The 22342-nt window shown below is 39.2% G+C and overlaps 1 protein-coding gene across 1 annotated transcript; it reads left to right on the top strand.

Annotated features, from left to right (window-relative positions):
- Positions 1-1139: 1139 nt before the first annotated feature.
- On the top strand, positions 1140-20607 carry rps6ka5 (ribosomal protein S6 kinase A5). Its single transcript, XM_006798794.3, has 17 exons — positions 1140-1461; positions 4500-4571; positions 4747-4965; positions 5186-5301; positions 5387-5488; positions 5822-5905; positions 6000-6103; positions 6198-6348; positions 6454-6615; positions 7891-8016; positions 9166-9299; positions 10045-10138; positions 11075-11245; positions 11565-11756; positions 15010-15169; positions 15740-15903; positions 16363-20607. Exons 1-17 carry the CDS (start codon positions 1392-1394, stop codon positions 16666-16668), a joined length of 2427 nt encoding a protein of 808 aa, XP_006798857.1. The 5' UTR covers positions 1140-1391; the 3' UTR covers positions 16669-20607.
- Positions 20608-22342: the final 1735 nt, after the last annotated feature.

The raw sequence follows: 22342 nt of genomic DNA, 5'->3' as shown, positions 1-22342 counted from the left end.
TACAGATTTCAGAGAAGTGGCGCCTTTTAATAAAGACAGGCAGGAAGAACTGCGTCTTTTTTTCTTTTTTCTTTTATTTATTTGCCTAAAGCTACAGTCTTCTGCATAGATAAAGGAAGCACATTTCTTCAGGTAGCCAACAATTTTGTGGTAGTCTGCATGAATGATCAGTGCAGATTTGCTCTAAGAAAAATGTGTTTTTTACATTAAGAAATATTTACACAGGAGATATAACAAATACAATTTTTGAACAAAAAAAAGGAAAAAACATTTACAATTACTGTCTACGTGTTTGTTCTCCACAGTAACAGCACAAGGGCGACATCCCGTGGGCAGTTAACGGAATTGCATTAGATTGACAGTTTACATTACAACCATGCACTTGAAGTTAACATACTAGTAACAGTTTTGCAGTTAATTCAATATTTATTAATGTTTTAATGTTCACATTTGTGTTGAATCCGTTTTTGAGAGATTTCCTTTCAGAAGTGCGATCGTTTTAGATAAGGTGGTTTGTGTTTCTGAGGAACTGCTCTACCTCAACTAACAGGAACTGATCACTTTCATGATATGCTGTTTGTGGCAAGACCAGATGAGGGGATAAAAGAAAATCTAAAAGGAAAGTAACTATAATTCCTTTTAGACATGTGCATAATAGTGAAACAATAAAATATTACTATCCTTAGGCAAAAGTCATACCAGCTCTATATTGTTGGATTATCTCTTGAACCTCTTAAATGCATCATATTCCGTATTATGGTTATATGTTAATTCTGATACATTTTTCTTCATTCTAACTTTATTATCTTATTGACAGTAAGTAGGATAGGACTGAAGAGGTTTTATCAGAAAATTGAAGTGGAAAATCTGAAGTGAGATCTGCACCTAACACTGTAGGCCTGCATTAATTTATTACATTAGGACATGCGTGTTGTTTGTATTCATATGTATATGCTGTCTAAACTGATAAGAAGTATTTATTATACTTACATTCTGACCTTTGGCACAGCGTGTTAACATGGACATTTGAAGGCAGCACCAATATATTGGAGAAGGCGGGATTATGTGTCGTTACGACGAAAGAATCCAATCAGAGGCCAGCTTTTCACATAGTAACCCCAATCAGCGAATAGGGACTGGCTGGTTGCGAAGGTAGTGGTCGTGGTGGTGTACTGGAAGAAGCAAGTGTTTCCTCTGGGCTTGTTAGCTGCAAGGTTTAGTAACAACCTTTTACTCGTGTATCTGTCAGGTTAGGCGCCGAACTTAGCGGCGTTTGATCCCTTTGTTATGCATTATTTGGTTTCTGCATGCTAATTTTGCAATCTAGCTTGGCAGGTGTATCTAAATCTGTCTGAAAGCATATTTGAATATAATAGGGACACGAAATTACGATGCCATCCCCGATGGAGGGATCTTCCAGAGAAGGTGACCTGTTTACTGTGAAACACGAGCTGAAAAATGGTAAGTTAGCTGGGAGCCGGTAAAACTCAATGATGTGAATTTCATTCGATATTTATGTTTTGGAGACACGTGTCGGAGCGAGAAAAATGTTAGCTGGGCTAGCTTAGGGGAGGCAACTGTCACTGTCAGTGATCGTTTGTAGTAAGCAGTAACATCAACGTTACACTAGTTCAAACATGGCAGAGGAAAGCTAACAACCGACTGTCATTACTACTTATAACGTTACCGCGAACTCACACAAACTAACGTTATCTGACCATATTATTACGGCGAGCTAGCGGCTAGCGTTTGTTATAAACCGAACTCAACCAGGGAAATAACATTAGCTTAAGCTAGTTGTCAGCGTGTAACTAGGTTAAAAACAGTGAAATCTTCATCGATGCTCTAAGTTAATGCCATTGTCAACGCCTTAACTTATTTTGCTGGGTTTTCCTGCTGTTACCTGTGTGTGACTGTTTTTGCTGTCACAGCTAACTTATCCTCAGTCAAAAAAGGCAGAGCCAGCTGCAGTGATGTCAAGTCCAACACGCTAATGTTAGCCTATAGTTTCATTCTGCATATTACACAATAGTTAAGATCACCTGTAACCTTAGCTACAGCTGTTGCTTCTAACAGTGCATGCAATGACATATTAATCTCCTAAGCAGCCTGGTTAACTTTATACTACTAAGCCTCATCCCTAAAAGGGTAATCTACTGAAGGACAGTATAGTGTGAGTTCACTAAGAATTTACAGTAAATCTAGGCAGGTTTCACAAATAAACAGAGATTTTAATGTTAGTGTTCGAAAGAGGGTTTCTGTGAAGAACTGAAGAAGACTGCTTAGTGAAGTTGGACAGTGGACAACTAGGTTATAATGATACAGCGCTCCTGTTCAGGCTCCAACATGACTATGCTGCACCCCGATTATTGCCCTGCCCTAAAAATGCAGTCTGTCTAGTTGTAACTTTTTTCCCTGTGTGTTTCATTTAACACAGTGAAACTTATGGCTACTTTGCATCCATGCTGTACCATTTTGTCTGTGGAGATGTCTTAGTCCAGAACAACCACACAGTTCTCCAAGCTCATATGTCAATATAAAAATATGTCAATATCGGTTGTCATTGCACCTCCCTGTCTTCCTGTTGGAGATCAAGGCAGAGCTGTACTAAATGTGGCTATGTTATCATAAAATGAGTAATCATGCTTGTGCTGGCAGTTGCACAATAAAAGAATATTCTTGCTTGTCCAGGGCTTGTATTAGATGTTGGGTCTTTAACAACAATCCCTCAGGAAACCAACCAAGCACAAAGTTTAACAGATCTGGGGTTTTTTTAAAGGAAGCATAATTTCCCTCCAATAAAGCAAAGGGATTCCTAGGACTCCTCTGTTAGGCTATTAATAAACACCAAAATCAAACTGGGCCTTGGCAGGGTAAGCTTGACAAGGGTGTTATGCAACCTGAATCTCTGACCTTAAATTTGAAGGACAGCTTTGTTGTTCTGAAATGATACAGTGTGCGCTCAAATTGCCTAACAGTTGCAGCAATTGCCTTGTGTGTAACTGGAGAAGCAGAGGAAAAGATTAAATCAGCCGCTTTAATTGCTCAGTACCCTATTTTCAGAGTGTGAGACAGAAGGAATGTGTTCACTACAATGGACATGCATGTCTAAGAGTGTGCCATGCTCAGTCAGCTGTACTGGGAGACCATGATTTAGTGAGACACAGGGAGTCACAGACAGTGTGTGCTGAATTCAGTGAAGATCTTTAATGGAAGATATGACCTTTTGCTGGTTAATTTAGCGAGTTTGCTTGCAGTGGAAGGGAGGATTATTTTGTAGTGCTGCATATTTAGGAGACAGGAAGAGCAAATGTGTTTTTGTAACACTTGTTTACATGGAGGAAGTTTGGTAATCATGCATGTGTTATTTGCGGTCATTTTTTTTTAACGTAATGGTGAAGTGAAATCACCATAACAATGCTACCAGTCTGCTGTTGTTGGTGTTTTGTTGTCTCTTGTTTTAATTTGATGGTTCTTCATTTGAAAGCCCAATTCTCCAGCTTTTAAACCTTTTCATTAAGTCTCAGTTAAGTCACATAGTAAAGTGCATCAGAATTCAAAACTTGACCCCAATCTACAAAACAAGTGTACCAAAAAATGTCTACTGGTAGACATGCAGTGTTGATAACTCAACAGTAGTTAAAAACAAATGAAGGTTTGTTTTGTTGATTAATAATAGATAACAGGAGAATTTTTTACTCATAGTCCTTTATTTCATCCCCAATAGAGCACACGAGCATGGTGGTTAACAAACCATCTTTAATCCTTATTATTTAAGACTGGAAACAGATATATTATAGAGCTGTGGGGTAAAGATCGGACCAGAAATTAGACCCTTCAGTTTTCTATTACAATGTGTATCCACAGTTTGTGCTTCTTTGAATCTTAGGTATCTTGACTTTAGTATCTAATCTTTAGCCATTAATAGTTATTTCTAGGTACTGAAAAATGCCAGGTGGGAGCTTCATAGTGCAACTGCATACAGTCAGGCTGTGAGTATAAACTGGGATGCACTATGGGAAGCACTGAGACATTTGCTGAACATTGGTATTAGCCTATATTAGCCTTATTAACTGGTACTGGGATATTGCTAAACAAAATCGCATTTGCAAATGTCAGTGGCCAATATTTATGTGTTATATCCGTTTTGCACTGGCCTGCCTGTTTCCCTAGAACAAAAGGGGGAATAAAAAAACAACAAAAACCAAATGAAAAATGAAAAATAGTCATATCCAGAATTTCAGAGCATTCCTAAATATAAAGTTTTTCTTGTAGAAAGCGTTAATTGATCTTTCAGTGCTAATAAACTTTACCTTATGTGATTTAATTGCTTTGGAGAAATCTTAAAAATATAATTTCACTGACAATTACTTTTCATGCTAAATATACAGTATGAATATATTTTAAAGTGTCTGTGTATATTGACAATCAAGCCATCTTTATTATTTCAAGTATTCACTACAAATATATTAATATTTGTATTTTTACTTTGACTTCAGCCAACCTGACGGGCCATGTAGAGAGGGTGGGGATAGAAAACTTTGAGCTATTAAAGGTGCTGGGTACTGGAGGTAAGTGCAGTGTTACTTTCCCTTAATGTAAACTTGAACATTCAGAAATGTGTTTGCACGCCATTCTGTCATCCAACAAAAGTGTGTTTTTGGAATGCTAAGCGTGTCGATCTAGTGTTTTCTGTTTACCCACCTTCATTGAACTTTGCCCTGTCTGTGATTATTTTCCTGCCAGCATATGGAAAGGTGTTCCTCGTGAGAAAAGTCAGTGGCCATGATGCAGGAAAGCTTTATGCCATGAAGGTTTTGAAGAAGGCCACTATTGTACAGAAGGCCAAGACTGCAGAACACACGCGGACGGAGCGGCAGGTGTTGGAGCACATTCGCCAGTCTCCATTCCTTGTCACACTTCACTATGCCTTCCAAACAGAAACCAAGCTGCACCTCATTCTTGGTGAGGATATTTGATAATAATTTTTTAAATTTTGAGACTAATTCAGATTTTAAATTGTTACATGAAAGATTTAAGGCCTCTGGCAACTGTCTGAACCCAGTGGAAAAAAACCCACATTTTTAACAGCTAAATATATTAATGTACGCAGAGAATAAAAATTGTCTTTCCTTGTAGGGACATTAACCAACTTACATAACAAACATGATGTTTTCCATTATAGATTATGTAAATGGTGGGGAGCTCTTCACGCACTTGGTGCAAAGGGTGCGGTTTAAGGAGCAAGAAGTTGCCCTGTATAGCGGAGAGATTGTCTTGGCACTAGAGCATCTACACGAGGTGACCTTCAGATTTAGCTCAACAGTAAACAGTAGCGCTTCTTCCGTCCTTTATGCTTAACCTGTGTTTCATTTTCTTGTTCCAGCTTGGGATTGTCTATCGGGACCTTAAACTTGAGAATATTCTACTAGATTCAAACGGTCACATAGTTCTCACAGATTTCGGCCTTAGTAAAGAATTTGATCAGGTACAGTTTGCCTTCATGTGTTTAAACCTCTCAAACCTTTTCTATTCTTAAAATACGTTTTAGCTAATAAAACCCCAAAAAAGACATTTTGCTTTTTCTTTAATGCACTCAAAAACCTAACTGTGAAGCCAGATTTTTACTTTAAATAGTGTGGGTTTGGGTATTTCACATTAGAGATATTTTTTCATCAGTATAGAGAAATAACCACTTCTCATTTCCTTATTACAAATGCAGAGAAATATTAGGATGCAGCGTCTGTTAGGATAGAGTATTTTATCTCTATTCTATGTCATATTTGTCGTACGAAATGTTTTGTTTTGTTTTTAAAAATAGGCTGAAAGAGCTTTCTCTGTCTGTGGCACCATTGAATATATGGCTCCAGAAATTGTGGAAGGAGGAGAGTCTGGGCATGACAAGGTAAATTCTAGTTTCATGTCATTGCCTGTTTGATCAAATCATGTTGCACACTCTCCAGTGAGAAGTCACGGTTAGGTGCTTTCATGCATTCCAGGCGGTGGACTGGTGGAGCCTCGGCGTGCTGATGTATGAGCTTTTGACTGGTGGGTCGCCCTTCACTGTTGATGGAGATGAAAACTCGCACACGGACATTGCCAAGTATGAATTCTCCTTGATCATCAGCCTCAGCTTGCAGCTATATTTCAGTTATAATCAGTCTATAATGCTGCTGTATATCTCTCGCACATCACAGGAGGATTGCCAAAAAAGATCCTCCTTTCCCTAAAGACATGGGACCACTGGCCAAAGACCTAATCCAGCGACTCCTCATTAAAGATCCAAAGAAGAGATTAGGGTCGGGGCCTAATGGAGCGGAGAATGTAAAGAAACACCCATTTTACCAGGTGGATTTCATTGCCTGTCTTGTAATGGTCACGATATTTAATATAACTAATGGACTGAGATGTCATTGTTTTGTACTGAATATTTCTACATGGTTTTCGCATTAGAAAATTAACTGGGAGGACTTGGCAGCCAAGAAGGTGCCTGCGCCGTTCAAGCCAGTGATTCGGGATGAGCTGGACGTCAGCAACTTTGCAGACGAGTTCACAGAGATGGACCCCACCTACTCTCCCGCAGCTCTGCCTCAGAACTGTGACCGCATCTTCCAGGTGGGAGGGAAGGAAGACATCTTAGACAAGCAGACTGTGTTTTGTTGTGACTCATGCTGCTGTTGTTTGCAGACAGGAATATTTCTTTGTGCTCCTTGCAGGTCATCGCACAGGACACCGTTTATCGGCATTTGTTTAGAGCCAGTGTTTGTCTGGGCTTTGGTAGCAGGCAGTGTGAAATGTTGACACGGATGAAAAATCGCATTATACATTATCCGCTTTTTGTCTGTGACTATATTTGACATACTTCACTGCAATTGAAGTAATCAAGTGAAGTTTTGAATGTCCTCAAAAGGTTGCTGTAAGTCAACATGAGTCTGTCTGTGTGCATTGGTATTCAAATTGACTAAAGGGTCTTTTATTGAAGTAATTGCTGCCATATGCAGCTCTTATTGAAGTAACAGATGTGAATGACTATTTTTGATGTAGCTTTGAACCATAATATGGCCCACAACTCCATGCCAGCTGATGGCTGTCTGATGTATTGCATGAAATTTCAACTCTGATTGCCTTCTGGATCCTTGAGCATGCTAGATCAATAGATCCATTAACGGGCTTCTCTCATGGAATAAAAGGTTACACTTTGAGAGCATCACCACGTCTGTCTCGGTTACGCCTTCAGTCTTTGATTGCCAACTTCATCTTGGCTTTTTTCACTCTCAGCTGCCATTCATGTAGTCTGAAATTTTGCGGTCTTTATAATTTGCAAGCCTAGCAATCTCTGCGATAACGACAGCAATCCCAGTTTTAAACCGTGCACTTGCTCCCCCGCCGTGTCGCACAAAACAAAATTAAAATTGCATTAAGAGCGCCAAGATGTAATTTCACAGCAGAGCAATCAAATATTCAAGCCCGGCAATTTAGGGCATCTCATTCATTCAACACCCATCCTTCCGTCCATCCATTGCTGTCACTACATATCACACAGCTGTGTGTGTGCCGGTGTAAAAGAGAGAGGGAGAGATTAATGCCAGCTCAAAGCTCTGTGCTCCCCACAGCTGGAATTAAGCAGGCAGCGCTCCACAATGACAGGCCTAACAATAGGAACAGCTGGACAGCCACTGTCAGTCACACATGAACAGAATTGGGCTTATTGTTGAGCTGACAGGCTGGTTTTGATAGATTTAAAGAAAACTACGCAATTTTTTTTATTTTAAGGGACTCTATTTTTCTGTGGCAGTGGAGGAAGTTTCCTTTTCTCCTGCCCTAGTCCATCTCTCGCTTTATGTCTTAGAAAAATGTAAACACCTAGGGCTCTTGTGTTTTTATTTGCAGGGTTACTCTTTTATGGCCCCCTCCATCCTCTTCAAGAGGAATGTGGTGATGGATGACCCTGTCCAGCTGTGTGGGGGTTCTGAAAAGCCAGGCTCAGCTGCGGTGGCCCGCAGCGCCATGATGAAGGTAAAATGAATGGACTTGGTTCTCCGAGCACAAACACACTTAAGCTAATGGATGCTGTCACAGACAGATGAGAATTTTTCCTTCCTTTCCATTCCACTTGAACTTTATTTTTCTTCTGTGCTAGTTTTACTGCACTCACATTCCGTTTCAGGCTTAATCCTGTTTATTTAATGGCGTTTGTTCGTGAATACACTTGCGTGTCTTTGCAGCATAATGCTTTTTGAAAAGGTAGCAGTGCATTACTTCTTGTGCGCTCAGTTAGCTTAAAGCTTTCTCACCAACATCCTGGGAAACTGAGCTGTTTTGCAAACCTTAGCATTTTCTATTTATTATGAGATTAGTCATAATGGTGAAAGGTATTGTAATTATTTATCTTAGTCCTTTTCAGTATGCTGCTTCAATAATCCAAGAAAACAGAGGGAAAAACAAGAAATTGGGCTTTTAAATTGTATCTAAACAATGAAGGAAATCAGTGGTTTAACTAGCTCGCTTTTCTTTTCTAAAGTTTCCACTGGGTGCACATTGTAGGTTTTAAATCAGATTCTGGTTAGCAAACAGGAAGCGTATTAACGGTATTTCTGTCTTATCATGTGACGATCTTAACTCTTTTAGTTCAGATCTAAAGTCGAGACTTTCAGTGCTATTTTTTAAGTCCTCGTCACATTTGTATTTCTTCTTTTCGATTTTGCATGTGAAGTGTACAGGGTTGGTGTGGTGATATACTTAAAAACAACCCTTTGTGTAGCATAAAACTAGAATGAGAGAAGAATTATTATGAACATTATTATGGGTGAAAAGAGCTTTGGGGATTCTAGCTGTAATTGAATCAGGATTTTTAATAGAAATTCTGCATACAACCTCCAGAAAAGACTTGACTAAAAGAAAGCGAATAGAAAGAATGAAGAATGTCAAGTGTACCAAGTATTCTCTGTAGAAAACTGAAAGCAATTAAGGCCCTGAGATAATACTCAGATAATTGGCAAATTAATTAGGTCATAATTAATGTAGGAACTTGCAAAATCTCTACTTTAATTCTACGAACAAACATCCTATATCAGGCTATAATATTTAATGTGAATTTTATTTGCGTGATAATAAAATGTACACATAATTCGTACTTTTTGTGATTATTTTTATGCGTATTTGCAGGACTCGCCTTTCTATATGAGTTATGAGATGGACCTGAAGGAAAGTGCTCTGGGGGAGGGTAGCTTCTCGATCTGCAGACGGTGCACACACAAGAAGACTGGGCAGAAATATGCAGTCAAGATCGTCAGCAAGAGGTACGAGTTCACTGGGTGCACACATGTGTTTGTCAACTCAGATGCTTTTGGCTCTGTCTTTTGTTTATAGATTTACTGGATCAGTTGGACCGCCACCGTCCTCCACTCCCCAGCTCAGCCAAGTCTGAAGCCAGTCTGAGAAGGCTAATAAATGTTAAACTAACAAAGGCCAAATAATGTCATAATTCGACCTGATTACATATTTTCCTGATTTTTCCCTATGAAAAATCCAGGTTATATAAGTAGATTACTTGGTTGTTTTTAATGCCACGTCCTATAAAATCCCATGTATGCTTACAATACACTCCTCCACAGTTTGGCACCCAGTATTATAGTTCTGATTATAGTTGACATTAGGACTGATGCAAGGCAAACCCATGTCCAGTATTTTCCAGCTCTTCGTTGGTTAGAGCAAAACTGCCCTAAAATATTTTGGAAATTCCCCTAAAGTAAACAAAATAAATAAAAGAAACCTAATTCGACACAGTCTGCTGTTAGTGATTTGTGGTGATATTTTCCAGTGTGTTCTGGGTTATAAAAGGATTTCTTTTTTTTATACTGTGTTGTGCGTGTTATAACAAAACGTTAACGCGGTACAACTAATAGTGTTGTAATGTGTGTAAATGTTTTGTCTTCTTTAAAAAAACAGAAAATCTTAGCATATTGTGCTCCTAAACACGTAATGCAAAAGTAGGAAAATGTTCCACTTCTCCTGTGTGTGTATTTGTGACTGCCTTTGCTGTAGGATGGAGGCCCAGACTCAGCGGGAAATAGCAGCCCTGAAGCTCTGCGACGGTCACCCTAACATTGTCAAGTTACATGAAATTTACCACGATCAGGTAAAGATAATCCCGTCCGTTACATTTGCCTCCATAAATTCTGTTTTCCATAGCTCTCTGCCTTGTCTGTGGGGACTGCAGCCTTATTAAGTCGAGGAAATGGAACAAGGCAGATTAATGGGGATGCTGGTAGCCCTCTGGGTGTTTCTTTATCTCTTTGCATATTGTTTCATGAACATCTCACACTGTGCTCAATATTTCGCCTCAGATTTATTTCTAAACTGCAGCTGCACAAACATCCATTTTCCGCCACTGAATAGTAACAACCTAGATTCACTTGTTTTGCTAATCGAGCCGCACACTTAACCCAAACTAAGCGCGCATATGTTCTAAATGTAGCTTACCCCCGGTATATGGAAGGTGTGACCGTGTGTGTGACTGTGTACAGCTTCATTAGCCTCGGTCCTTCATGCCCAGGAGCACCACTTTAGTCCTGATGAGCTCAGTGGGGTTATTACTGTACCTCACAGGTCTGTGACCCAGATCAAAGCAGCGCTGCCTCACCCGCCTCAGCTGAGTCCTGTCTTTGTTCCCTAGATCCTGCACTAATGAGAAGCTCAACCCCGCTGCTCTGGCACATCATTCTCCTGCCACTTTGTTTGGCCCCTTTCATTTTTACTTAATACCAATGTGGTTTAATGTCACCATCATGAGATCAAGGATGTTTTTTTTGTGTGTTTGTTTCTATTTGTTACGCAATAGAAAAATTACAGTTTAATGTTTCACACGTCACTTTTCAGTTGTTTTCAATGTTGTGTTCAAGCTTTGAAAGCAAAATTGATGATATTTTAGGAAAGACAAACTTTCCAATATTTATTTAATTGCCAAACATTTAAGAGTGTTTGTGCATACCGAGCTAATTCAAGGGTTGTTAAAGAATATTGGTTAAGAGTGGGTGTAACAGATGTAACCTTATCCTGTATGTGTTTGCTGTAGCTTCACACGTACCTGGTTCTGGAGCTGCTTGGTGGAGGGGAGTTGCTGGAGAGAATCCGCCGGAAACAACATTTCAGCGAAACGGAGGCCAGCTGGATCATGCGCAAACTGGTGTCTGCTGTCAGTCACATGCATGACGTAGGAGTTGTGCACAGGGATCTTAAACCGGAGGTATTGGAGAGCTACTCAGCCGAGCTATTGCCAGAGATTTCTTTCTGTCCAAGCACAGTTTGTGTCTTTGTGATGAATGCAGGCTGGCTGGATTGTACGTTTCTGAAACAGAATTACTGTGTTTTTCTGAACTTTGTATGATCTGTCCTTCTGTCGTTCTCACTCTGCTATTTTTTTACAAAACAAGAGTAAAATTGTTTGACCCCAACGTGGGTCACAAGTACCTGGTCAGTCATGATGTACAATTTACTACTTGAGTGAACCAGTTCTGCTGAGCTGAGAAAAATGATTGCTGTGCGTGTCTCAAATTGCTTTGTAGAACCTGCTCTTCACAGATGAGAGTGAGAACTCTGAGATAAAAATCATAGACTTTGGCTTCGCTCGACTGAAACCACCAGACAATCAGCTCCTAAAGACTCCCTGCTTCACCCTGCAGTATGCTGCACCAGAGATACTCAAATATGATGGCTATGATGAGTCCTGTGACCTGTGGAGTCTAGGGGTCATCTTGGTGAGTGGAGCAGCCAAGCTCAGGTTAAATCAAAGCACTATTAATTTGACCGAGGATCATTGATTGTTCAGCAATCGGGGAGAGAACAACGAGCCAACCGTTATTTTTGAATGGTGAACAAGCTGTTTATGCTAACGTTACCATTTACACTATATGAATGATAGATTGTAGTGCATTTATTGACGTTCATGTGGTGAGCCTAGGCCTGTTGCATTGTTGGTAGGGTTCAGTTGGCTGGAAATGGAAGGGTATTAGATCTTTAAGTTACTTTAAATCCTGAATTAAGGCTTTAATTTGAATTCCATTAAACTGTTCTATTATTAATATTTTTAGGTACAATTGTTAATTACAGTTATAGCTGATTATATAATTAATCTTTTTTATGATTATATAATTAATAGATTAATAGGCCTTCTTTTTTTATAGATCAGTACATTTTAATGACCATGTTCAGAGCATCGCATTGCATGGCGACCACTGAGTAGTAGGGTAATGCACTAACATGGATCAGTTCCTCATGCAGCTCCACTTAAGAAGATCCATACCAAACCTGTCACCCTTAGTAGTATCTGTTATCCAAAGAATGGCTGGCTGTTCATAGGTGTGGTGCTTTTTCGTAAAAAAGTCAGAATATAAATTCCAGGGTATATTAGTGCGTTAAATTATTTTGCTTGTTGAAATGCTATATTCTTGGCAAGTAAAATTTTATGTAGCTGTCAACTCAAAGACATTATGAAAGTATTGCTCTGTACATGAAAGGTAGATTTTTGATGAAACTCATGGCTCTCACAGGTTGTAATAGAACTAAATAACTGATCATTGATTAGCCCTATTCAGGAGCATCCTTCTTTGTGACTTAACGCCATCACTTTCCACAATGCTCCAGGAAAGTGACCTGATTATATAAATGTATAATTTACACAAATCTTTTCAGAACCCAGATTCCCACTTTAAAGCTTGTCTAAAAATGCCTTTGACTGAAGTGTTTCTATAACCAAATAAATGTTTAATCAGAAGCTTCATATACTCTTGATTTGCACATCTTATCCAGTTTGAGGATTAAACATTTGACGCAGGCCACTCTGATTAAGCAATCAGCTGTTATTTTAACTGATTTTGGTAGTAGATTAGGCTAATCTGTTTTGGATGATATTCATCTCCTCTTGTTCAGCAATACAAACTTCAGCATCCTGTGGTGAGTTGACACAGTTTATGCTCACCACAAAAAGAAGCAAAACCTGCCCCACTCTTAGACCTGGTAAAGGCTATGTGGATATGTCATCCTTATTCAACTTTTTTTTGCATGGAAGAGAAGAATTAAAAGGAGAGGTAGACAGGATAAGGAAAGGACACATAGTTGAGAGAAAGATTTCTGTAGTTGGCCAGTCATCCGTACAGAGCCATGGCTCTATGTTTAAGTGCTGCTTCCCACCGTCGCCCCCTGGAGGGATATGGGTGTACTGTGCCTCTTGGAGTTTTGATGAAATGGCTACTGACATGCTTTGTGCACAATGCCCTGGAAGCCAACTGAGTTGAGATATAGAGGGAGAGAGAGAGAGATCACAGCACAACAGAGGCTTTGCTGCCAAAAGGGTTCTTCCCAACTACTGTCATTTTAATGAGAAATATGAGGGCAGATGCATTCAGGCCAAGGTGAGAGAATCCTGTTCTTTCAGCTGAGCACAAACCGCTCTTCTCTTGAGTGCTAGTTCAGCCATGGTCAACAACTTGCAGCATAACAATGGAAAAATGTGGACAGTCGTGATCGGTCAAGGGCGCTTTTAAAACATGTTATTTTAACAGTAAATGCGTTTAAACACTTACGTCTAGTTACTTAACCAGCTTATTGAAGGTAGTGTGGCACTGACAAAAACGAGCACGTCGTGTTTTTTCATCCGCAGTTGTTGTATAAAGTGTATAAATTAGATTTTCACTAGAGATACCTGATTTCTGAGGACAAAGGCATTAGAGATTTCAATGGAGAAAAAAGATAGTTGGGATGTTTTAAAAGATGTAAATTAAAAAAAAAATGCAGTTATTCACAAAACATCAAAAGCACATATAAAGATAAAAGAAAAATGTCAAACCGCTTACAATATCTGTTCATTTAAAATTTAATGACAGCATGTTTAAAAGGCCAGTTAGGATCCTTGAATGTTTTACTACAGAGCCACACTGATCTGTGCAGAATGGGGTTTGATGTTGTGTTGCTAGAATAGCCAAGATCTTCCCCGAAAAAGACGTTTTCCTGATGAGAGCATTTGTCGCTACCAAACCTGTATACATAATCAGCATTAATGGTGCCTTTACACATGTGTATGTAGCTAATTCTATATCGTTTGCAGAGCGCAGCATCCATGAGTCTCAAAGAGATGTTCAGATTTTTCATATTTACTGTAAAAAGTGGTGAGTTTAGTGACAGTGCAATGTCTCTTTCAAGATTATATTGTTCTTTCAGTTTTATTTAGGCCTTATATAATCTTCAAAATCATTGGATTATTGTGATATTTTGGTGATATACGTTTTACACAGCATTCCAGTTCCTGGAAATCAAGGTTGCACAGTGTGTTGTACTGAAAACAGAAAATAATGGAGTCGTTATTAACTTTGCAGTAAAGCTTTTCACAAAAACACTGCTTAGCTACACACTACTGTTCAAGTTTTGACACAGTTGTGCTATTTGTGCTACCCAATTTTGTCAAACTAGCAGATTTCACATTTAATTCTATTTTATTTATACAGCACCAAATCACATCAACAGTCACCTCAAGGCACTTTATATTATAAGGTAAAGACCCTACAATAATACAGAGAAAATTCCAGCAATCAGACCCCTTTTAAGAAAGCACTTGGTGACAGTGGGAAGCAAAACCCATCTTTTAACAGGAAGTAGGTGTCAGAGGTGCATCTACACTTTGTGGCGAGCTATGGTTGAGTCACCACAGTTTGATGATGTGGCAGCTAATGTTAGCTCAGAGACAGAGAGGAGCTGAGAAAAATTAATAATTAAATTAATTAGGTGACCAACAGTTGGCCTCACTCCAAGACTTTTCTCAACAATGTAACAAAAACCTAAATAAACGTCACTCTCTCTTTAAAGTCTATAACTGAAAAGTTAAGAGAGAGCTATTATAAACTGGTAAGCCAGTCTAAATGTGACTGTATTGTAAAAATTGCATTGAGATCTCTAAATCATCTTTATTTTAATATGTTTATGTTCATAGCAGATTGCGTGGTCTTCCTTTGTTTGCAGTACACCATGCTGTCCGGCCAGGTGCCTTTTCAGTGCCAGGAGAAGAGCCTGACCCACACCAGTGCTGAAGAGATTATGCGCAAAATCAAACAGGGAGATTTCTCTTTTCAAGGAGAGGCCTGGAGAAACGTGTCCCAGCAAGCTAAGGACCTCATACAAGGTGAGGGGAAAAAACTGGCTCATTTTCTTTTGAATAACTTGAGCTTCGGTTTCTTTTTTCCCCATTTAAAAACATAGAAACATAGTGCACTAAATTTATAAAATTCCACTTAAATAGTACTACAAATTTTAGGATATGGTTATGAAAGTGAGTAGTGTTAGCTTGCAGCTCCAAGACTTCTGTTATCATTAGATTATTTGTTCCAGGCTCATTTTTTCAGAATAAAATATCGACTTTCAAAATAAAGTAGTCCAGAGCAGGAGGTATGAACTGTTTTTATGAAATTGTAAATTAGTTAAATAAATAAAATGAGGTTTATGCAAAAGCTTTGAGTCGTGTTTAGGGCAGATTTTGATGGTGCTGGTAGAGTCTGGAAGAAGAAATGGACAAGTAGTGCTCCATTAGTGCAATGTCAGTAAGTGATGACGTGTTTTGGATGAACTTTCTACTCACAAAGCAGCTTTCAGAGATCAGGTTTCCTAAAGAGGAAATAATGTCCTGCCGGTGTCTCACCTTTTCTCACCTGGATTAAGAGCGTTAAAGGTAATTATCTGCGTCTTGTTCCTGCAGAGCTGCTGACTGTCGACCCTAACAAGAGGATTAAGATGTGTGGCCTCCGTTACAACGCCTGGCTCCAGGACGACAGCCAGTTGTCCTCCAACCCACTTATGACCCCAGACATTCTCGGATCCTCCACTGCCTCTGTCCACACTTGTGTCAAAGCTACTTTTAATGTATGAAATGTTCAGAAGGGTGCTAATGTTAGATAGTAGGTCAGAACGTTCCAACCTAGTGTAAAATTTGGATTGTGTAGCTTCTGCTAAGTGTCAACCGGCTGTTATTAATAGAGATGGAGACCACATTATATTAACCGTATTGTGGGGAGATTAATTCAAACAAATGCTAAAGATATTAGTAATTTAAAATGCATCAAAAGGCACTTTGATACTGCAACAAAGCGGCAGATGCTAGTTTTTGTCTTACTTGAGGTTGGATTTGTGTTGTTATTGCAATTCATCAAAATGCTGAATGGATATTAATGCGACTAATGATCTAATTATGTGACCTGGGTTTTGGCCAAATATTGATGGGATCTGAAATGTAAGATCCCTTGAAAAGAGATGAGAGCAGTGCATTTCTTGGAAACTAAAATTTATAGAAAGTCTAACCAAACATGTGTTTTGTACTCGCAGGCATTTAACAAATGTAAGCGGGAAGGGTTCCGCCTCCAGACGGTGGACAAGGCGCCTCTAGCCAAGAGGAGGAAGATGAAAAAAACAAGTACCAGCACAGAGACCCGCAGCAGTTCCAGCGAGAGTACCCATTCGTCCTCCTCCTCCTCCCAGTCACAGGAGAAGACTTTTCAAGAAGGAGACCCAAATCGACAGCACTCTAACATCACTCCTGTCATCACCCCTGTCAACACACCGGTGCCCTCTGGAACAGATTCTGGGCACCAGCCAGCACCTCCAGCCTTTCCCTTCTCAGAAGGACAGTAAGACAGCCTGAGGATAATCCAGATTCAGACAGTTGGGTCTGAAAAAAAAAAAGAAGAAGTTTGGCTTGGACTAGTATAGAGACATCCTTCTTCTTTCTCTCTGTCTCTGGCTCAATTGCATGGATGTCAGCACGTCTCTAAAACCAAGCATGCAGCAGGAGCAGCACTGTCACCTCTATATCAATCAATCAATCAATCAATCAATCAATCAATCAATCAATCAATCATCACTAGCAATAGCCTATCCTATCTTTTGCTCTGACTTTCTCACACAGACTATCAATCAGGGACTGGACCAGGAAGAAGTGTCACCAGTGTCCTAAAAGAAAAGGGCTGCCCTACTGCCCCCGGTCCAGAGAATGGAGAGACATCTTCAGTCTCGTCATTAAATCACAACATCTGTCCTCTCCTTTTCTGTCTTTGTCCGAGTTTTTAGAGATTTAAAGGGAAAGTCAGCGTTTACACCACAGATGCTTTGTAATTTCTGTCAAAAGGAGAGAGAAACAAAAGGCCACATGCCGGAGGATAATCTTACGTCTCTGCTATACGGAGCAGCTTATTTATATGTGAATTTTGCAGACTGAAATTTATTTATGATAAGCTATATTATTAACTTATTTATGGTTCATTATGATCTGAAAAGAAATAATGGATACAGTGAGACTAAAAAAAGAAGATATTTTGTGTATGTGCGTGTGTGTTTTCCTATCAGCTCAAAAAACTTTCCATATAGTCAAATGGTCTTTCATATATCTTTCTAGTTAGACACATCAAAGAGTCTAGTAGGTCAGTTTTAGTTTGTTTTGTATACATCGTAAGAGTCAAAGTCATGAAACCAGAGTTCTTTATAGGTACTGCTAATTATTTAAGGTGAATTTTAAGATTGATATTTGTTTAGTGGCTTAAAAAATATACATTTCCTGATTCATATAAAAGATGAAAATGTGTGCACATCTTTTTTGTAAGAACCAAATGTGGATGTAGTATGTTCAGCCAAATCTGTGATTTTTATCAGTGAGTACTGCTGCCTGAGGCAGTGCAACCTGACTAGAACAGCTATATTTAGACTTTTTTTTGTCTCTTATGTGGGAGTATGGCTACTGCCGGACTTAGCATTGCTGCTGTTCCATGTGGTCTGATTCTGAAGTCAGTATTTAGCCCAGCAGTAGAGACCTAATTGTCTCATTATCACTACAACCAATTGGATTGAGCAGAATGTCCCAAATGGAAAATGAAGATCAGCTTAGCGTAAGGGTTGAATGCGTCAAGTAGTTTGAGATTTGAGCCTTCTTGGAACCAAGATGCCTGAGGGCAGTTTCAAGTGACCTCTTTTTTTTTTCTTTTAGATTAAAAAATATTAATTAAAGGAAGGCTTATGTGCCAAACTGCATTTGAATGGTAATGTTTGCGTTTAAAGACGGTCAGACACTAGGACATTTGGAGACAATGTAGAGCAAAAGTAGCCCCGTTTTGTCTTCAGTCATAAAACTACTGCAAAATGCCTAACTTTGATGATTACAAGTTGTTGAGCACAAATTAGGGATGCACTGATTGATTATATTAGCCAAATGTTGGTATCTGGCTGCTATGGGCCTTGTTGACTCATTTCAGCAATTAAAAATGTCTGATGTGCGAATCATATCAGTGTTTAACTGGCTTAGTGTTCAAGTATAGTGTGATGAAGCGTTGAAAGACTTCAAGTTCAGTTATGCTTATTTATAGTGAAGATTTCTTTGCTTCCCTGGAACAGAAGGTGGAATAAGTACATCAGAATTTGCCAGTCGGCCCAGAAGTTAACGATCAGTGCATCCCTACCACATGCTTCTTTTTACTATTGATGCCGTCCTCGCTCTATTTACCATGTTGTACTGCATGACTGAAAAGGTGATCTTTGCACTGTGTGACAGCTCGCACTTTGAGGCAGATATCTTGTTAGTATTAGGTCCCCAGTGCATGATATGACCCGAAACATCAACCACTTCCTTTATTTGCCTTTGTGGGCTTTTTTGGGGGGCAGATTCTTACTTGATTTAATGTGAGTTTGTTTATTTGCTTAACCGATTTTCAATTCGGGACTTTTACTGTTTAAAATTGTGATGGGTGTACCAAAACCCCTTGTTACAATAGCCTAAATATTGTAATATCCCAGTGTTACAATTCTGGTGTTAGTTGGGATAGTTAAGGGAAAAAAATGCCATGCTTTGTTAACTGTTTTTTTTTTTTTTTTTTTAATTACGTCTTTGTCTGTTTTCATTGTAATAATTGAAATACTGTATTTTGCTGTTGTGTGGGGTACTTGGTGATCCGTGTGTGAAGCTACCTAGAATCAGATCCTCCTGCTCAGCCAGGATACAGATTTTCAGTTGGACTACTGTGTGCATTTAAACACACGCTGTCATCCTCTTCCATTTTTACTCTGAATCAGAACCAAAGCATTAACTTCAAGGTAGCTGCTTTAAGCTGCATGAGACATGACCTTTCATGCAAATATGCAAAGAAATGCTTCATTTATCACATTTTCTGTTTGTTCGGGTTTCTTTTTCTTGGTCCATTCAATGAACGATATTTTTTAGTACAGATGATTTTCTTTAACAGCACACAATGTGTTTTCTTCAGAGATTCTTTATGGAATCAATAATATCAATACCCAGCACATTATCATGCTTAAATCTATGCATCTCTTTTACACTTTTGTGTTGCTTGTTTTGCCATTTCACAAAGACCTCATCGAATGGGTTTAAGCAGAGTGCTTGAAAAGGTGTAACAAAATTTCTATACGCTGATCGTCTACAACACCAAATATTGTGTAATGTCCACATTGTGCCAGAAGAAACAGCTCTGACATGTTGGAGAACAGACGTGAGATACTGTTAGTTTCTGGGACAGGGCAGATGGACTGCTGTCAGTCAGTTTGGAGACCAGTTTAAGACCTTGGGCTCTTGCTCATGTTTTTTGTTTAATTTTTGTGGTGTGGCAAGGTGCACTGTCCTGCTGGGAAAAGCAGTTATTTCGGTGGGAAGCGTACAGTGAAGGAACATCCACACGAATGGCGCGATCCAAGGTTTCTCAGCAGAACATTGCAGAGAGTGTTTTTAATGTTTTGGCTGATCAGTGTTTACTGTACTTTTACTCCCATAACGTCAGCCACTGTAGAAATGGAACAGATGGAAAAGATTCCCAGTATGAAAAAGCTGGAATCCTTGGAGCTAAACACTACAAAGCTCTTGTCTAACTTAGTTCGCATGAGTTCCCCGTTGCCGCCTCATTAAGCCTCTTTTCTTTTGTTTGGGTGTATTAATAGCTCAAGTGGAGGAAGAGGAAGAGTGTCCTATATTGAGCTCCCCTCTGGGAGCCAGGCTCTATTAGCTGATGTGCTGCAGTGCTGTTTGTTCCAAAGAAAATACCGTACTCTACTCACTGCCTCTGTGGGACCCAGCTCACTTTCTTTGTAGGGAAAATAACAGTGCATCACAGGAAAGGGTTGGTTTAGTATCACTGTCTCTTGGGGCTGATTTCCAAACTAGGCTTTCCTTCTTTTGATGAACATCTTGTTTATTGTGCCACCACGAGGAAGAGAGACAGAGGGAGGCCGGTTCTTATTTTAGGCCTTGTTGCCTTTGATACATTATGTTGTCAGTTCCCTTAAATTTTAACAAAAGTTCCTTTTCTGCCTACAGTGCTTCCTCGTTTCTAAGCCTGAAATCGTCACACCTAATGATGCTAAACCTTTTTAGCATTTTTCCAACACTTAATTAGAGGGCTGGTAGTTTGAATTGTTTTGTGTAAACCAGCGACTGCTGTTGTACATTTTAGTCAGAGAAATTGGCTTGGGATGTTGTGGTGTGTTTTTAGTGCTCCGGTCCATGAAGTCACACATGGGATTAAGACACTAAGGGCAGCGTTGAGTGACATCCTGTACTGATTCTCAGTATGGTGCTCTTGTGCATGTGTTGTTTGTGAACGTCGAACATTTTGGACACACCTTGCAGCTAGTGTGGTTCTTTTTTGTCAACATTAAGGATGTGTACAGTACTGTGCAAGAGTCTTGAGCCAAGCTTCTTTTCTCTATATTTTGCCAGGAAATTGGAAATATGTGCAGTGAATTATCGGACACATAGAAACTAACTTGGAAATATAGTATATAAGCAAAATCAGAGTTTGTACAAAATGTTTCATTGTATGATCTTTCTTGGATGATCTTACCACATTAACAGTGTGTTTGGGGATCATTGTCATGCTGAAACTTGAAACCAGTGCCGATAAGATGCTTTTTGTTTTTGCATGGTGGATAAAATCTGATACTACTTTTCTGCATTCATGATTCCATCAGTTTTGAAAAGATCGCCAACGCCACTTGCTGAAATCAAACCCAAAACAATGACTGAACCTTCACTGTGTTTTACAGATGGCTGTAAAGACTGTTGTACCTCTCTCCTGACTTCCAAAATGTTAAAATTTGGATTCATCACTCCATAAGACCTTCCCACGTATTTTTAGTCCAGTACTTGTATAGTTGACACACCTCGGTCTTTTCTCCCAGTTTCCCTCCTTTAAGAGTGGTTTCTTTAGTCACTATTCATTTGAGACCATTTCTAATGATCAACTGAAGGACCAGATGTCTATCTCAGGTCCTGCGTTAGGTCTTTGTTGGATTTTTCTTTTTTCTTGTCTAAAAAATGAATGAAAAAGCAGCCAGTGTCCACAGACCAACTTTTAGAAAGATTACAGAACTTTTGCTCTAGAAAATGTTAAAAAAAAAGTTAACAGAAAGTATGTTTCCTTGGAAGCAAAATACAAAGAAGTGATGGGTGACTCAAGACATGTTGATTGGTCACTGCCTTATGTATGGAGCTGTCCAAGGTGCTGAAGTGGTCAAACTATCAGTTGTTTGAGAGAAGTGTAATAGTGCGATCCTTTAAAATGACCAGGCGTACATGATTGTTAAGTGGCTCAACTAATCCACAGAAAAAGTGCTTCAAAACAAACAAAATCTCCCGCTATGGCTAATGATAAGTATATTTATTGATACAATTTAGAGCACTTCCAAGTAAGGTAGAGCTTTCATCAGTCATGAGTCAGGTGTAGCAGCTTTGAAGAGCGAGAAAAGAAAGAGTGAAGGGATAAAATGTCCTGCTTTGCTGTGCTTCTGTGTTGTAGATGTTTATATCAAAGTCTAAAATACTTCAATCAATGTCTGAACATGTAATCTCTGCGTGGAAAAAGCTCAGACTTCAGGCCGCTCTAAATTCTTGGTTTCTTGTTTTTTTGGGTTTTTTTGGTCTATTGGTCTTTGAACCTGACATTTTATGATGTCAGTGAGAGCAGATATCCCAGATATGGGCGATCAACAGAAAGTTGGCTTGAAGTGAGCAGGAAGGGAGAAAAGCTCAGTATATGATTAAAAAAAAGAGATTAATTTGAAAGGTGAATCATGCAAAGGCACCCTGGTAGTGTCCACAAATGGCACTACTGAGATAAAAAGGACCTAATAAGCTCCACTTTGGATACAAATAATGTAACTAATAATGTTAAATAATATCCAGAATCATTTTAGCTAGGAAATGAAATATGTGAACTTTTTTTGTTTTAATTTGGGACTATATACTAACAGTTACTTTGATTAACAGTATCCAACTACAACTACACTGATGTCTCTGGGGCAGTGACAGCCATAT

Source organism: Neolamprologus brichardi, chromosome 19, assembly GCF_056152115.1.
Source record: "Neolamprologus brichardi isolate AB-2024 chromosome 19, ASM5615211v1, whole genome shotgun sequence".
Classification (NCBI taxonomy): Eukaryota; Metazoa; Chordata; class Actinopteri; order Cichliformes; family Cichlidae; genus Neolamprologus; species Neolamprologus brichardi.
This window is presented reverse-complemented; position numbering and strand designations above follow the sequence as displayed.

Coding starts and splice junctions, on each gene's coding strand:
- rps6ka5 (XM_006798794.3), top strand. CDS start 1,392: ATGCCATCCCCGATGGAGGGATCTTCCAGAGAAGGTGACCTGTTTACT. Junction 6,104..6,197: donor TCGCACACGGACATTGCCAA/GTATGAATTCTC, acceptor CGCACATCACAG/GAGGATTGCCAAAAAAGATC. Junction 6,349..6,453: donor AGAAACACCCATTTTACCAG/GTGGATTTCATT, acceptor TTTTCGCATTAG/AAAATTAACTGGGAGGACTT.